An 18,003-nucleotide genomic window follows, 5' to 3' on the forward strand; every position below is an offset into this window, starting at 1 on the left:
CGCTATAAGACCGGCTATGCTTTATGGTACGGAGTGTTGGGCGGCTAAAGGGGAGCACGAACATAAGTTGAGTGTGGCAGAGATGAAGATGTTGAGATGGATGAGTGGTTATACGCGATTGGATAAAATAAGGAATGAAGATATAAGAGAGAGAGTTGGAGTAACACGCATTGTGGAAAAGATGGTTGAATCGCGTCTCAGGTGGTTTGGACATGTGAGAAGAAGACCGATAGAACATCCAGTCAGGAGGGTGGATGAGATGGAAGATGGACAAAGGGCGAAAGGCAGAGGAAGACCTAAGAAGACCATCCATGAGGTGGTCAAACGAGATCTACATGTAAACGGTCTCTCTGTAGACATGATACACGACAGAGCACAATGGCGTCGTTTGATTCATGTAGCCGACCCCACTTAGTGGGACAAGGCTTTGTTGTTGTTGTTGTTGTTGATTCATGAATTTATACTTGAATTCAATTTTCATTTAGTACCTAAAATTTTAATTACTTTTTTTTAGTTTTTAAATTTTACAAACATAATTTATATTAGTCTTTAGAATAATTTTTGAATAAAAAATTTAATGAAATATTGACATAAATAATTAAATATCATGCTAAAACTTATAAAATAATATTATTTTGATTTTGACGCTCAAATATTTTAAAAAAAATATTGGATTATTTGTTTTAAGTGAAAATTTTTTAATAAATATTATTTATTATATTTTTTTTGGACTATTTAAATGTCAAAATAAAAATAATATACAAATTAATATGAATTATATTTATAAAATTTGAAAATTAAATAAAGATAATTAAAATTTTAAAAATTAAATTAAAATTTGCGTTGATGGATGAAATTGAATTATCGTCTAACTGGTTTGGCCAACGTGGAGGATACATTGATTATTAATATTGGGTAGCGACTAGCGACCTTCCAACTTTTGGGTGCACCTCACTCACTCCTTTTTCAATTTCCATTTCAGCTCTGCGCTTCAAGCTTCAATCCACCAACAAAGGTTTCATTTTTCTTTTCATTCCGTCTTTGACTTCTCCTTTACTTCTTCTGCTGTAATAATCCTTCATCCCCGGTGTTTTATCTGAATACGATCTTGTTTTGCTCTCCCTTTTTCGTTGGTCTTGAATTTGATGTTTCTATTCTTATTCGTATCTTCGGGATCTGTATGAAATTGTAGCATTAGTTAAAGGATTTGGTCCCGTTTTAAACTTTGACTTTTTTCCGTCACTGCCTTATTGACCATACCTGGAAAAACAAAAAATCGTTTTTGATCAAATTCAAAACTCACTGTGGTAGCTTAGATATTAGAAAGTCAACTATTTTCACGTTTAGCATTGAGTGCTTAGTAAGAAAATGAAGCCAGCAGCTGCCTAATAATATCTAACTTTCTGTTTATCAGTTTATCTGATTTTATGTCTTATTATTTGTATACGAAGCTGATGCTCTGGTAGTGTAGAAAATAGACTAAATTTTCATAGTGTCATTATTGTTATACTGTGTAAAGTTAGCATTGTATTCAGCGCAACTTACTTGAAGTTTCTTTTCTCTTTTTGGTGACAGATTTTCCCTGAATATGGGGGCCAAGCATTTGGCACTGGTTTTCTGTTTATGGGCTGTAACATGTTGTTCACTTCTTCCTTCTTTCTCATTTGGACTTCTGAGAGTTGGTCTGAGCAAAAGGCCTCTTGATCTTCAAAGTATTAATGCTGCTAAAAAGGCGAGAGAAGTCTTAATGTCTGGAAGGCCAATCATGGGTGCATATGAGAAGTATTTTGTTGGGTCAAATGGTGAAGATATAGTACCTTTGAAGAATTACATGGATGCTCAGTATTTTGGCGAGATCGGAATCGGCACACCTCCACAGCCCTTTACTGTCATATTTGATACTGGCAGTTCCAACCTTTGGGTTCCATCCTCCAAGTGCTATTTTTCTGTGAGTTCACTGCTTAACTTTTGTGCTTTTGCAACCCTGTAAATACAAGTTTATCCTATTGACTTAATGTTCTTTTCCAGCTTGCTTGCTATACACACAATTGGTACAAGCCAAAGAAATCTAAAACATACATAAAAAATGGTAATGTTATCTTTGAAGTATTCATGTTCACTATGTTGAACTTTGATTGATGAAAACACTGAATTATAGTATTACTACTGCTAACTTCTTAATCAGGAACATCATGTAAAATAGCCTATGGTACTGGATCAATATCTGGTTTCTTCAGTCAAGATAGTGTTAAAGTCGGTGATGCTGTTGTCAAGAATCAGGTGAGAGACTGACTCTATTCATGAGCTTCCTTCCCAACATAAATTGCTTGGTTTTGTAGCAAATTTACACGTGTCACTATTATAATCTGCAGGATTTCATTGAAGCTACTCGTGAAGGAAGTCTTACCTTTCTGGCAGCGAAGTTTGACGGCATACTTGGGCTTGGATTTCAAGAGATCTCAGTCGAGAAATCAGTGCCAGTATGGTATATATTTTGACCCTTTTCTTGTTTTTGTATGTGTCTGGTTTACATGCTAGATTAAGTATGATGAATATTTACTGTGCCTTTTAATTTATGGTTCATTCTTTTACAACCATAGGTACAAGATGATGGATCAAAATCTTGTCAACGAGAAGGTATTCTCTTTCTGGCTCAGTGGGGATCCAAATGCGAAAAAGGGTGGTGAACTAGTTTTTGGTGGGGTTGACCCTAAGCACTTCAAAGGAGAACACATTTATGTTCCAGTTACTACAAAAGGTTACTGGCAGGTTAGCAAAATTTAAGATTTAGTTTATCTAGGAATTCCTTTTATATATGTATAATATAATCCTTTACACCAGAAAAATTTTAACGTGAAAATTTTCTCTCTCAGATTGAGATGGGAGATTTTTATATTGGAGGTGTTTCAACAGGTGAATTTATTGTTCTCTAACAATTTGCAACTTCGCTCTTTGTTTCGAAGTGCGCCAAATTCTGTAATATTTATGTATATCAAATATCATTGTTATTTTTAGGTGTTTGTGAGGGTGGCTGCGCTGCAATTGTGGACTCTGGAACATCCTTGCTTGCTGGTCCAACTGTATGTGCTTGCATGCTTGCATCTTTTCTCTTCTTTTTTGGTTTTCTTTTTCTTTCCTTTTTCCCTCTCACACGGAGTTCTGTTCTATGATATACACTGACTCGTGATCGATTTTAGCCTGTTGTGGCTGAAATCAACCATGCTATTGGTGCTGAAGGAGTTCTGAGTGTAGAGTGTAAGGAAGTTGTCTCTCAATATGGAGAGTTGATCTGGGATCTTTTAGTGTCAGGGGTATGTTTTCCTGCCTTCCCTGTGAACATTTGAACATGATTTGTGGCCGACATTTGTCCAGATGCATCTCCACTCATTGAACATAAATTTTATCTGGGTCTGCAGGTACAACCAGGAGAAATATGCTCGCAAGTTGGGTTATGCTCTAGCAAAAAGAGGTCTGGAAATCCTTTATTTGATAAGCCTTTTTACCTGTTGATGTATTCTTTTCTGCTTCCATTGTTTTTGAGGTTTTAACCTACCTTGCTTGTTCTGCAATATTCCGGCCTACTTAAGGCTTCTAGATTTACTTGCATTCCCTTTACTGTGCAGTGTTGGGATTGAGATGGTGACCGAAAAGGTTCAGAGTGAGGTGTCTGCCAAAGATACTCCTTTGTGTTCTTCTTGTCAGATGCTTGTGATTTGGATCCAAAATCAACTAAGTCAAAAGAATACGAAGGATAGAGTATTCAACTATGTAAATCAAGTAAGCCTTCTGAATCATCCGGCTAACAAGCTTGAGCCGTAGTTCGTACTTGTATGCTATAAGCATATATTGAGTGTTTGTTTTGAAAATTGGCAGCTTTGTGAGAGCCTGCCAAGCCCATCTGGAGAGTCAGTGATAAGCTGTGATAGTCTTTCTCGGATGCCAAACATTACCTTTACTATTGGCGATAAACCTTTCGTTCTTACACCAGACCAGGTTAGGCCCTGGGATTTCAGTGAACTGGAAAATTACCTTCACTACTAATTATGCTGTTATTTTCTAATTTCTATGAATTGCAGCTAACACTAACACGTGAGTTTGCTGTGTTAATTCCAAAACTGCTTTTGGTATTTTCAGTATATCTTGAGAACTGGAGAAGGCATTACAGAGGTCTGCCTTAGTGGGTTTATTGCTCTTGATGTTCCTGCTCCAAGGGGACCTCTCTGGTATATTACCTTGTTTATATTAATTTATCAATCAATTTAAAGGCATTTATGCTTAAACTTGCTTTGGTATGGGATTAACTACACATGATACTGAGCTTTGTCCTTTTTCTGTGATACTACTTTATTTGTGTGCAGGATTCTTGGGGATGTTTTCATGAGGGTCTATCACACTGTCTTTGACTACGGGAATCTCCAAGTTGGTTTTGCTAAATCTGCTTAACCAGATTTATGGAGGATTATCTTCCATGATGTTGTAATAATATTGCTCGTGTTGTAATTTGTAAAGCAACTCTTAAAACTTGTTACTACTATATTTCAGGTTCACTTTGTGATTCCACAAATGTATTTATGAATGTAGGATAAAATAGTAAAATACTGTGCTTTTTACATTAAGAGAGTTTCATTTCATTCCATGTTTAACACTGTTCAGGATTTCCAGTGTATATATATGTATCTCTTCAATTTTTTTTTTTACCAAAGAGAAACTGTTAATTTATGAATAAAATTGGTATTGAGTATTATGGTTTGATGTTCATTTTTAAAATCAAATGGCGTATAAGACATGCATATTTGAAACAACATATGCAATATCGTAAGTGAAGTGTCAGGGATAGTGATTCACATAAATAATCCCTTTAAAGACAGAATAGCGTCACATCAATAATATTTCTTTCACGCACATATAATCCTTTGACACAGAATTCAACCCCATGAATAATATTTCTTTCAGGTATATTGTTTTCACCCAACTCCCAACTTCCAACTCTCCAAATCAATAGAACCCAAATATTATGTTCTTGATCTGACAATTCTGACAAATATCAAATACAACATTTCACATAAACCAATCCACTTGGAGGATATATCAGGTAGTATCATGCTGAGTCAGAGCAGCAAGAGTAAGGTTCCACTATTCTTCATCAGAATCATTGCCAAAAATCGATGAAATGGGAACATTTTTTTTCTTTGCAATATTTGGCTTCTTGATACCAACCGAGACCTGCATGAATTAGGGGGAAGAATCAGTGCTACCATACAAATATTTTAGACAGAAAACCTTGAGTTTTAGACGAAAAAAATATCGCAACATTGAATAGTTAAAAAAGTCTCGGTAGGAACTGTAAGACTTGAGTTTGAACAGAACATCAAGTAGTCAATGATGCAATTCCATGAAAGATGTTAAGCATATACCCAACCATCATGAGACCAAATCCTGATTTCTTTACAAAACTTTGATCTATATATATACCTTGGAAGCAGTGCCTTTAGAAGAAAACCCAAATTTCAACGTGTTCCGCTGCTCTTGATCTGTTAGTGCAGTAGCAGTTTTTGATTCAGACGAAGCTGATGCTGATCCAGACTCTTGCTGCAGTTGAAGTCGTTGTTGCTTTTGTGCATCAGCCCTGATTAGTGTTAAGGGATTCAGAGTAAAAGATGACATGGGAAGAAGGAAGTTAAAACCCACCCATGGAAGAAACATAAGGGGGCAAGAGGGACTAAAAGAACTCTACAGAAAGATCAACACACAAAAGGTAGAACAGGTATAAGAGCGATACATTTGAGCAAACTTCGCCATCTCTTTCTCTTGACGCTGTTGTTCTCGTTTTTGCCTATCATCTCGGCTACTACTACCATGCATTTCCTTCATTTGTTTGAAACGCTGTAATCACACAAGGAATTTGCATTAAAAGAAAAATAAAATTTTGTGCCAATTTGGGAACCAAGTTAGTATTTAAGTAAATTGACTACCTTTCTGTGATTGTGATCATAAGAGCTCAAGTGTGCTTCAAATTCCATTGCCAATTTGTATTGCTTGTTGCAGAGTTCACAATAGAACACCTTTCGAATTTCTTTCACTTCGGTTTGAATTTTTTGTTCGCGTTCTGCTAACACCTGAATTTTCATAATGTGCACGAAGCAGGGCAGAAGAAGCCACCAGGTAATAAAAACTGCAGGAAATTCTCAAGATCTTCCAAAGTTGATGGTTCCTTATGACATACCAATCCGGTCAAAAGACATGCATATATGGTATATGCTGCCTTCTGCTACTAGGTTCAGGTTTAAGAAAATGGATACATCAACCTCAATACTACTACATGGTTCATGCACTAAGAACAACTACAAAGGAAATTATGAGGCATACCTCCCGCTTTCTCACATTTTCCTCTGTCTCCTCCAACTCAATATCTAGTTTTCTTCGCTGGATATTTTCCTCTGCGGTGAAAAAATCATCCTCCTCTTGTTTACCAACCCCAAGTCTTGGATCTCTCATCCCCGACTTTATTGGCTCAATGATTCCTACACGAATTAGATGGACAATTTAACAAAGAAATCATTTGATCCAAGTGTATGGCAAAACCAAATTGTATTTTGCCAAAGCATCCCATAGTTAGGAACATACACAATTAATATTTAAAAGGAAGAAAATAAAATTATCTTTGTTACCAAAATGACTATCTACCAGGAGAGTAAAGTGCAAGCCCACCATTAACAAATTAAATAATGAAGCAGCACAAGAGAAGTATCGCAACTCTTCTGCAAAAGTGTTTTTACTTTGCAGAACACTAACTGGAGTTTCTAAATGCCACATAGGGAACTATTCTTATTCTTAATGGATACAAAATTTACGAAAAGAAAAAATATAACAGATAGAATTACAATAATTGCTGCAATAGTCTATGAAAACAACTACATGCAGATGTATGGACAAGAAAGAAGAAACAGTGAGATGTACATTCTTAAGTTTTGAATGTTCATAGGGTATTATATACCACTGCAATAAGTGATTTAGCGGGAAGAAAAACTTGTGAGTTCATCAACACCACTAAGAATTGATGATAAAGGACTTAATGAAAGTCACACAGCATACAAGGATAGACAATGGCTAAATGCATTCCTATTAAGTAGATTAAAGAGAGGAAGAGATTGATAACTATTGATGAAAATAATACAATAACAGACCTTGCTCATCCTTCCCAAGACCTTTTCCTTTCCAACCCATCTTTTGGAGAAGCTTGAAGCCAATATTAGATGATGTTAACTGCGTATCAAGGGATGCTTGTTCTACATTTTCCAGGTCAACATTCTCTGTTGGCCTGTGGTTGATCGGCAAACGAAAATCCTCCAACGAATTCTCAACAAAGGAGTCCTGATATGCCTGTAACAAGCACTTCATCTCAACACATATAGAAATGAAATAACAACAATAGTTGTGCAAGCTGACATAATTGTTTTACCACTTACCAGTATCAAATGTTAATTTTCTTAAATCAGCAACTTGTAGCAGATAAAAATATATATATAAAACTCAAACAGCTTCTTCAACAAACAAAACAAAGAAATCAAATCTAGTACCTGGTCTCTTTTATGTTGTCTCCTGTCTCGGCCACTGCCAGTGTCCTGTCTGCCATTGGTCCAACGATAGTCCATTATGCATGTAGCTGCAAAGTCACAAGAAACAAACATAACAATAAGATGCAAAGATATTTATTGACATAGGATCAACAAGCACATCAAAAACCCTTACTCAAAACACAAGCTTTTGAACATACATATGAAATTACAAGCTCCGGGTAATTGAAAAGCAGGCCTATATAGTACATATATCCATGTAGTTCAAGTTACATAAAATTAAAAGTACCCAACCCAGGTTGAAAAGCTAGGATTTTGCACAACCCTTTTGAAATTCAACCAAAACCCAGCTGTGAAATAAACAAATAAATAAATAAATAGAGAGTATGGATTGAGAAAACCCTAGCTCAGAAGAGTGTATGGTATCGGAAAGAGGATACCTTAATTCAAAGTTGTTATGGCAAAGATACGGTGCTTGCGTTGGATGATGTTTTGGGATTTCAATGCATAGTCTTCAGCATTCAGATTTATTGATATTTCAGATTTGATCACGAAAATAAACGGATCACACCGATTTATTTTTGTAATAAAAAAAGAAAAGAAAAAGAAAAACATAAATTAATTAACTAATTAAGAATGGACCGTGTTGACTATTGACTTTTGAAAATATGGGTTTGGGCCGTTTCTGTTGCTACAAAAAATTCTAAACTAATCTTTCATAAAATTGAAAGAAGCCTAAAACCCAAACTATAAAAGAGGGTGAATGAAACCAACTTGGGTTAGTCGAGTAGTCAGCTCACTAGTTCTTTTAAGTAAGTGTTGAGAGTTCGAATTCCATCTTGTGCATGCAGCAACTCATTGACCAATAGTAGACTCTTAAATGGAGCTCAGATCCACAACGGTAGACCTTTAAATGGAACTCAGATCCACAACAAATTAATCCTTGACCTATTGGGTTGAAAGATACCGTAGACAACTAAAAAAAAAGGTGAATGATTTTTTGATGCTACATCATTTTGCACTAATATTAGTGCATAAATAGATTAATGGTTAGATGAAGACAATATAATTCAACGGTTTTTAATTAGTAGAATTTATTTTTTATAATTTGAACCCAATAATTTTATATTATTTATTTATTTTTAACATATTGACTCTAATTATGATGAAAAATTAATTTTTAACACTAAGAAATGATTCACCCTTAAAGAGTGAGAATTTTTTTTAAGAATAAACTCCAAGTATAAATGATAGTTGTTTATTGAATTTGAATTTTACCTTCTATAATTTATTAGTTAATAACAAACTTTTAAATAGAACTTAGATAATAATAAATTAGTTAATAATTATTTAAACGATATATTTTATAAATAATTTTTATTTATCAAAAGATGTAGTTGAACAAAATTAGAAATTACTTATTGATTATTGGCCAATGAATATCCAAAAATTTATGTTTAGTGACTAAAGAAGAGAAATTTATTAATTAGAAAATATAATAAAAGAAATGATGAATATTATTATCCGGATTTGGATCCTCTTAATTTTAAATTTTATTTTAGAGAGAAAAATGTGATATCTCACTATTTATTTTATAAGTAGGATTAAGAGAAAATATGAGAAAAAAATTATTTAAGAACGAGAAATCACATTTTATCATCTAAAATAAAAATTCAAAATTTAAAGAATCAAAATTCTTATTATGCAATTGATTACTACTAGTAACAAGCACCAGTTTATTTAGTTTATATCAACTTCTTGTATCTGCTATGGAGACCATATCACCAAAGAGGCCTGCTACACATACAAGCTTTTTGGCTTACAAGTTATACAAGTTGTTCCAAGTCCAAGAAAAAAACACGCACTCCTTTAATAACACATTCACTCTTCGTCTTCTTCCTCGATCAAAACGCAAACCATGATGGAAAAAATAAGCGCCCCTTCCACAACACGTTCACTCTTCCTCTTCTTCCTCAATCAAAACGCCTCGCAAAGAGTAGAAGAAATCAAGAAGAAAAGATACAAATCTCCATCAAAAATCACCAGAAAAAAGGAAGAAACATTATTCAAGGTACTATTTTACTGTTTTTCTAAGTTTTTCTTCTAGATTGTCTCTACCATGTATCCTTAACCAGCAAAACATTAAAAGATTTCAAGAAGAAATATATTGTCTCTCCCTGTTTTGGGTGTATTTTTTAAATCCTTTGGGTGTATTTCTATAATCCTTTGGGTGTATTTCTGTAACTGTTTGGGTGTATTTCTATAATCTTTTCTGTAACCGTTTGGGTGTATTTTTGTAACCATTTAGGTGTATTTATGTAATCGTTTGGGTGTATTTCTAAAGTTCCATTATCTTCAAAACGATTTCAATGCTATTTCAGAAACCATGAAAATAAAAAAAAACGAAGCAAAGAGAGAAAGCATGAAGGAGATCCAACAAATTCGGCAAGAAACTCGAAAAAAAACGAAATATTTTGAAAAATGGAACTTATATATTTGTGCATTAATTGATTTGAATTGATTTAAAATTCTGTTAAAAATGCACGTAACAAGCAACCCGTTTATTGGATGGGTTTCATTTAGACTTGTAAAGCTTGTAAATACAAAACACTTATATGTAGATATTAATCCATCACGAAAATTAAAGCGCAAAAACAGTTAAAGCATGCTAATTATATATCTAATTAAGGACCCTTTAACATAATTAATTACCATTTTATTTTATTCGCAGTAGATGCGAATATCTCTAAGATAAATCCCACAATAGCTACAAATTTGTACTAGACTAGATAGATATATATGTACAAGATATAAAGTTTTAGAATATCGAAAAGGAAGAGAATAAATTGTACAGAGAAACTTGTCTATCCAAACCAAAAGATCATTTAATTTATATGTATGTTGCAGCTTTTGCTAGTAGTGATGATGAAACGTTTGCATCAAAAGAACCTTTAGCTTAGTTCTACGTTGCTTTTCACATAGCTCTATATACATACATAGATAGCATTATGCTGAAAATCCTAGGAATGAAGTTAACCTTCTCAGAAGATGTTATGAGATAGATATCGCTTTCACACAATCCTGCTTTAATTTTTATAACATACTCAATTCAGTGAACTTATTTTCTTCTTAATTATAACAGCTATGATCTTTATCTAAAGTATATGAATGGAAGGAAGCTAAACTCGTTTAATAAGATTGTCCTCATTATTCTTAAATGTGATTACAGCAAAGAGAAGCACCATCACATCACAATGGCTTAAAATAGCAAGAAGGAATATATTATTGTAGGGGCTAATTATATTTTATATATAAATATAGAAAAGGGAATACACATATAATATATACAGTTCCGTGTGCCTAAAAGTACATGTTGGTATGCCAAACCTTGGCCCTTAAAAGGTATTTTAATTTTAATATAATTAAGATTTTTTGCAGATTCCTCATGACAGCTTGAAGGCAATAAGATAATGATGGAAATTAAAGAACCAAAGTTCATTTTCCTTCCAAGAACAGCAATTTTGAAATTAAACTTGTGATGTAATACTGTTTTTTGTGAACCTTTTTCTTCTGATCTCTTAGCTGGTCACCATCTCAAAGGCACTAAGTACTTTTCTACGGTTGGTAGAGAATAGCTTAGAAGAATAATGAACTTTGTTTCAAAAAGCACCTAAACAGAACTCTCTTTTTGTCTTAAAATATTTGAGAAACACCTAAACCTTACACTCATCACTATATGCCCCAAAATACAAAAACATGAAAGCATTTTTTGACCACTTCACTCACTCAATACCCAATTCCTCTTATTCTTTATGCTAAAGTTATGCATTTCTTGTCTTCATTTTATGTTTAGGCATTGTCATTGTAAACACACAAAAATATCTCATCCATATACAATTTTGCTTTTCCCCTTAATGGAAATCTTAACCTGATCACAAATTATTTTTTATACAAGCTGATGGAAAATTTGTTGGAATTTTGAGTTAATTAACTTTAGATTAAGAAATTAGTATATCTGAAAGAACTTGAGTTCATTAGTCCTACTTTCTATACAATATTTTCTCTGTTATTAGAAAAGGCCATTATATTCCAAGTTTTGTGAAATGAATGCTAAAAGTTTAGTTATTATGCTTCTAAGATTAGAATAAAAAATTGTTGCCCAGTGAAGAAATTTGCAGCTGTAAAGTTGCAATAGAGTGAATAATGCATGTTAGTATAGCCAAGAGAGAAAGGATAAATCCTAGTGCACCAGCAATAATAAGAGTGAGTGCATAAAAAGGAAATTTGGTAGGTAGGTATAAGTCTACTCTACTCTACTCTACTCTACTCTAGTACGTACGTACAAATGTACACAAAAGTCATGCATGAAGATCCAATAATAAAATGTATCTGTCTTACAAATAAAGAAAAGGGTGAAGTGAAAATTGAAGGGCAAATAGAAACCACTGGACCACAGAAAATGTGCCTTTTTATTAAAGTTGGAACATTGTTCACTGTTCCACTGTCAGTTTTCATTTGAACCATGAATGTTGGTCATTGCATGGTTTCACAATTGAATCAGATTCTCCACACCCTACCCTTTTCTCAGCTTCACAAAGCTAGCCTAGTCCTATAAATTGAGACACACCTAGCCTCCAACTTCTACTTAACTCAACACACTACAACACACTAGTCTTAGTGTGTGTGTTTTTCATTCATATCTAACCATGGGGGGCAACAACAGGCAAAGGAAATCTTCATCATTCATGTCTGTATTCAGCATTTTCAAATCAAACAACAGGCAGAGAGGTAATTATTATTATGAAGAAGGGACAAAGGCAGTTACAAAAGTGTGGCCTAGTGATGAAGACAGAGGAAGGTGGGGTGTGGCTGATCCTGTCATTGACATGAAGGCCTCTGCTTTCATTGCCAAATACAAGAAACGCATTTCTGACTCTGAAGTTCACTGCCATGCAGCTCATCATGTCCAGAAGTAACAATTTTGTTTCTTTTATTTTGTAATTATTTTTTATTTCATTGTAACTCTCATCCATCTCTTGTACTTAGGTACTATATATTATTCATTACAGTTTACATCATGTACTCCTCTCTCAACTACAAACAAATAAATAAATGTTAACATCAATAAACAAGAATAACTTTGTCATTTCAAAGCTTCTCTTGTAATTGATCTATAAATGTAAAAACGGACACATTGTCCCAATTGTTGTAAAATCACATGAGAAAAATAACTTCATTTGAATCATTTTACAAAACTCTTCGCTGTTCGAATAAATACTTACTTAAATATCCTTAAATATCGGAGTGTCTTGATATCTACAATATTGTATTAAAAAAAAAACTCCAAAGAGTTAGTAAAGCTAATTAACTAACAAGTTATATCTATACCTTAGTTGAAGTTGAGGCATACCAAAGAAGTTTGTAAGACTGATAATTATAAATTATAGCTTAATTCGTCACTCAAAATTAATTTAAAAGGTAAGTTATCTAGCATCTATAATAATTACTGAAATTATATTCTTAATTAACTTGTTATTTATAATACTAGAGTGAGACTCACGGAGAGATAGATTATTTATACTATATAGTATATTTTAATAAATGTTATATTAAAAAATATTTTAGAGAACATATTATAAATAGATTTTGAATTTATTTATTTTTAAAAAAGACATAGGTTATTTATATTAGAGAGTATTTTTTTTTTCATTTTTCAATTCGTATTAATGGCTATACTTTGTCTTTTTTTTTGCGGTTTTTTTTCTATTTGTAAATAATTAAAAAAATAAATGAATAAAAATGAAAAATATATAAAAATGTTATATTAAATTCAAAAATTTTTGACAATTAGTATGAGAGATTAAGAAATAAAGAGTAGTAAGAGTCTTAATATGTATAAGTTGTAGAATTTGAATATTTGTAACTGAAATTTTTTATAATTATTATTATGATACTTTTAATATATATTTATTGCATTTAATTAGTACTTGATGTTTCAATTGAATAATAATAGATAAAAGCTTTTTGTTTTAATTTTTTAAAAACATTTTACTAATTTTACTAAATAGTAATTGGTTGGTTTTTATCTTTTGCCAAGTCATTAATTAGAATTGCTGATATGACGTTATTAGTAAAGAAAAAATGGCTTAAATTTATTGCGGAGAGAATTGGTATATGCTTTTATATATTATAAATAGATAAATAGATAGATAAAGAGATACTTTTCTTACACCTAGGTGGCACATAACAAGTGATCATGATCACTGATTTTACAATTGAACATGTTTAATTTAATATAAAAAAAGGTCTCGATTGATACAAAATTTGTAATAAACTAATAATTATTGCTCTGCCAATATCCAGAATAGTAACAAATGATATTTACACTTATCCGAAGTTTGGTGAAAACTTATAAATGTGATATGAATAAAAAATGAAGTGAATGTGAATGATAGGTGTTGGAATTGTTGGTCAAAGAAGTGTTTAAGGAGCAGATAGAACCGTACTCTAACATTTGGATTCATGTCAGCCACTGTTGTGGTCGAGTTTCCTTTATCCCTTTTTACCAAATTACATGCAAATCAAGCCTGCAGGGACTTTCCATCAAGGAAGAAATCATAATTTATGTTTAATTTTGATTATTCAGATAAATCTAACCATTATTTTAATTCATCTTTTCTGAAGAAGTTCATTCAAATGAACGCATAGCTCTATTTATCATAAATTGAGTGGTACAATAATAACGTGACATAATTAATAAATTTCATGGAATAAACCGATAATCTGTTAGTTAAAAGAAATGGTCAAATCAGTCAATATATGTTTGTGTATAAATGTATGATATTGAATTTATTTTTAGTGTTTATTTTGTATTTTAATATGTATTTTATATGAATGTTTTTTTTTGTATATATAACACAACTGTAAAAAAAATAAAATACAATTTTTTAATCAACAAAAGATAAAAATAAAAATGACAAAATTAACCAATGTTATTTGAAATAATCGTAATTTTTTTAGACAATAGGAGACTTTATATATATACTCGCTCATGAATAATATGAAGCTAATTAATCAGTAACATAGAATAAGAGTAGGGTGTTAGGTAAAAAACTTCAGTGAGCACAAAATTAGGGTAAGCTTTTACTAGGTTGGGAGGAGTAACGATCGAACCTGATTAAATGGAGAAATTCAAACATATGCAGCCGAGTGTTAGGTTAGATTGAAAGTTGTGTGAATTATGTTATACATAAATGGCGTGAAGCCATGAAAATAAAGAATTGATTCCATAAGCAGCACAAAGTGTAGAAAAGTGAATTGCATAAAGTGCATGAATGAGAAAGAAGCAATAATTTAAGTAATAACGTGAATCTTGATAGGAGTAGAAGCAAGTACAAAATTCAAAGCATAACCAACAATCGTGCATTATTGACAGTAGTCTTCACCAAAAGTGTGTGTGTGTCAAGTACAAAACTAAAACTAGCGGACCACACAAAATGTGCCTTAGCTTTTACCAAAATGTGGTACCAACCATTGAACCCCATCGAGCTCATTGTGTTAGATTCTTCCCTAGCTAGATACAATTCACTATTTACTATTTTACTCTATCAAAATATTATAAAATTGATTGCGATTTGGCCGCTGGCTTGGGAAATAGAATTCAAGAAAGTTGAGTGTAAATTAGATTGTCTAAATTAGAGTAGAGAGAGATATAATCATGAAGATTTTTAACATTAAATTTTATCAATCTTAGACCGTGCGATTTAATCTCATGAAAAGAAAGACAAATGGTGTGGCTGACTTTCTTACAAAATAAATGAACAAGTGCGTACCTAATTAAATATATTCGAACTCCAAATAATGATATTTTCTCGCAATTTTTGTATTCATATTTTTCTTCCCAAGTTTTGTGTATGAACAAAATAAAAGTCATAATTTATTTTAACTTATCATTAAATAAAATATAAGATACTAATTTTTGTGTCTCTTTTTTTTGTGTTTTGTTTTGTCTTGTCCTGTCCTGTTTTCAGAATCAAATCAGTCTGAAGAAGAGTTAGTCTTCGTTTTTTTTTATTTCTCTTTCTTTTGTTGTTATACAAAAAAAAATAATCAAAATATATATAAAAAAAGTTAAAGTAGTTGTTCAAAAATAATTTCTTTATAATTAGACAATTTTGAAAAATATCACATTTTAAAAACTTTTCTCCTTTTTGAATGTACTATATATGTAGTATTTATTCCCCCAGCAATTAGCACTATAAATTGAGCAGCACTATGAATTTATGATTATTGAGAAGTTGAGATGGGAGGTAACAAGAGGCAAGGGAAGTCTTCTTTGATGAGTTTGTCTGGTTTTGTTTTGAGGGTCTTCAAATGGAAGAAGAGCAGAGGAGTAGGGCAGTGTGAAATGTGTGATTCATGGGGAAAAGTGTGGCCAAGTGACGAAGACAAAGGTCGTTGGGGTGTTGCAGAACCCGGCATTGACAAGAAAGCTGATGCTTTCATTGCTCACCGTAGGAGCCGTACTTTCTGTGAACCTTCTTCAACTTGATTTGCAACTCTCATCTTCTACTAACCCTACCCTACATGCAACTATATATTATTCTATCAATTTATTACATCTTGTTTATTTATTTATTGATGTGAACTTGGTGTGTTCATCAATATATATATACATAAGAAAATGCTTCTTCTACTTGTAACATGCATATGAACAATGAGTTCGTTCTATTAATTACGATCCCAGCAATTCTCCTCTCATGCTTAATTATTAGATTCATATATATGCATCTAAGAATAATGAATTAGAACACTTAAGGGTACAATTTTCACGCTATATATGTTTAAGTTCTATAGATTTCATATTAATAATTCATAAATTTATTTTCATAACAGTATAGCACAGTAGCAACTAGTAAGTAATAACTATATATTTCATTTTCTTTTTTTTCATGTATATATTGGTTATTGTTTAGTAATGTTCGCTTTAACTTTGAAGTGGAATTAGATAGTCCTTCAATTCGATAAAAAAAAGTATAGGTAGATAATGAAAATACTAAATAATGTGAATAATAGATATATCGGATGTTCATTTCACTAGGGGTATGAATGGTTATTTTAATATTAAGATTTAGGTAAATAATTTAAAAATATAGTGTATTTTTATTTAATTGGTGGTTGTTTATATTATTCAATATGATCGTTGTTTATCTAACACTCTGCCATAACACTCTCCATTCAATAATTATTATATGTAATTCCAATTGCACTATATGCCTGTATAATTAACAAAGCATTAAAAAGATATTCCAAAAAAATCAGAAAATTGTGGTAAATGTCTAGAGATTATTGCTACACTTTACACTTCACTGCTGCATGGTTAATTGATGCTCACGCTATATTAAAATTGAGGGATTTAATTTATTCCTAAAAATTATAGTGTCTGTACTTATAAATGCTCTAGACGGCTAGACCATATTATTTGAGATAGAGATGTAAAAATGCAATACGCATAATCTAAATTTGCTCTTAATCAGCGACTAATTATCAATTGGATAAGTACTGCTTTAGTCATCTCTATTGTTTAGGTTAAGTTCTAATTTTGTTTCTAATATTTAGAACGTTTTAATTTATTTTTATCTTAAATAACTTATTTTGTTATATTTTAGTTTTTTTATTGTATTAGTTTGGATTGACTTAATATTAATTTAAATTGGCTTATTTGAATGGAAAAAGTATTTTTTTTATCAAAAATAAAAACTTTTATTAAGTTTTAAACACATTTAAATACATCTTTTAAGAAAAATACTTATATTAAAAAAATAAATTATTTTAAAAAAAAAAGCAAAAAATATTTTTAATATTTAAAAATTCTTTTTAAAAATCTATCTAAATATAAAATAGTTTTTGTTTATTAAAAAATAATATTTAAAAAAATTAAAATCAATCCAAACTCACCTTTGTTTAATTGAAAAAAAAGTTTTTTAATAAAATATTTTTATTAAATTTTAAGCATATTTAAATACATTTTTTTAAAATATGTTATTTATCTTTTTTAAAAGCCAATAATACTTTATTTTTTAATATTAATTTTTTTAAAAGTCTGTCGTCTAAATATAAAATAAATATTTGTTTAAAAAAATAGAAAATAAGTATTTTTTTTCTCAAATCACTATAACTACTCATTGCAATTATGATTTTTATTAGAATAAATGATCATTTGTACTCATGAGAGATGAAAACGCTGACATTTGTACCCATGAAAGCTCGAAACTAATTTTGTACCCATGATAGATGCTGTCTAACAAAAGTGCTCTGCCTTGGATCTGAGCTTGGTTCGTGGGTTTTCGAACCTACGTGGCACTTCCACCCCCAAAAGCTATATCTGAGCCAACCATTCACCATCATCATCTTCATCTTCTTCATCATC

General features: G+C 31.6%; 2 protein-coding genes across 2 annotated transcripts; one reads left to right on the forward strand and one right to left on the reverse strand.

Annotated features, from left to right (window-relative positions):
• Positions 1-881: 881 nt before the first annotated feature.
• On the forward strand, positions 882-4,643 carry LOC107492241 (aspartic proteinase). Its single transcript, XM_016113243.3, has 14 exons — positions 882-1,015; positions 1,576-1,948; positions 2,029-2,089; positions 2,186-2,280; positions 2,373-2,485; positions 2,601-2,769; positions 2,874-2,913; positions 3,016-3,080; positions 3,198-3,311; positions 3,417-3,469; positions 3,624-3,777; positions 3,874-3,993; positions 4,135-4,223; positions 4,359-4,643. Exons 2-14 carry the CDS (start codon positions 1,589-1,591, stop codon positions 4,441-4,443), a joined length of 1,518 nt encoding a protein of 505 aa, XP_015968729.1. The 5' UTR covers positions 882-1,015; positions 1,576-1,588; the 3' UTR covers positions 4,444-4,643.
• Positions 4,644-4,840: 197 nt separating this feature from the next.
• On the reverse strand, positions 4,841-8,147 carry LOC107492242 (uncharacterized). Its single transcript, XM_016113244.3, has 8 exons — positions 8,015-8,147; positions 7,578-7,663; positions 7,185-7,380; positions 6,367-6,521; positions 5,973-6,116; positions 5,780-5,883; positions 5,473-5,626; positions 4,841-5,223 (listed from the first exon to the last, which is right to left on the reverse strand). Exons 2-8 carry the CDS (start codon positions 7,650-7,652, stop codon positions 5,134-5,136), a joined length of 918 nt encoding a protein of 305 aa, XP_015968730.1. The 5' UTR covers positions 7,653-7,663; positions 8,015-8,147; the 3' UTR covers positions 4,841-5,133.
• Between the last annotated feature and the right edge of the window lie 9,856 nt (positions 8,148-18,003).

This window comes from Arachis duranensis, chromosome 6, assembly GCF_000817695.3.
Source record: "Arachis duranensis cultivar V14167 chromosome 6, aradu.V14167.gnm2.J7QH, whole genome shotgun sequence".
Lineage (NCBI taxonomy): Eukaryota > Viridiplantae > Streptophyta > Magnoliopsida > Fabales > Fabaceae > Arachis > Arachis duranensis.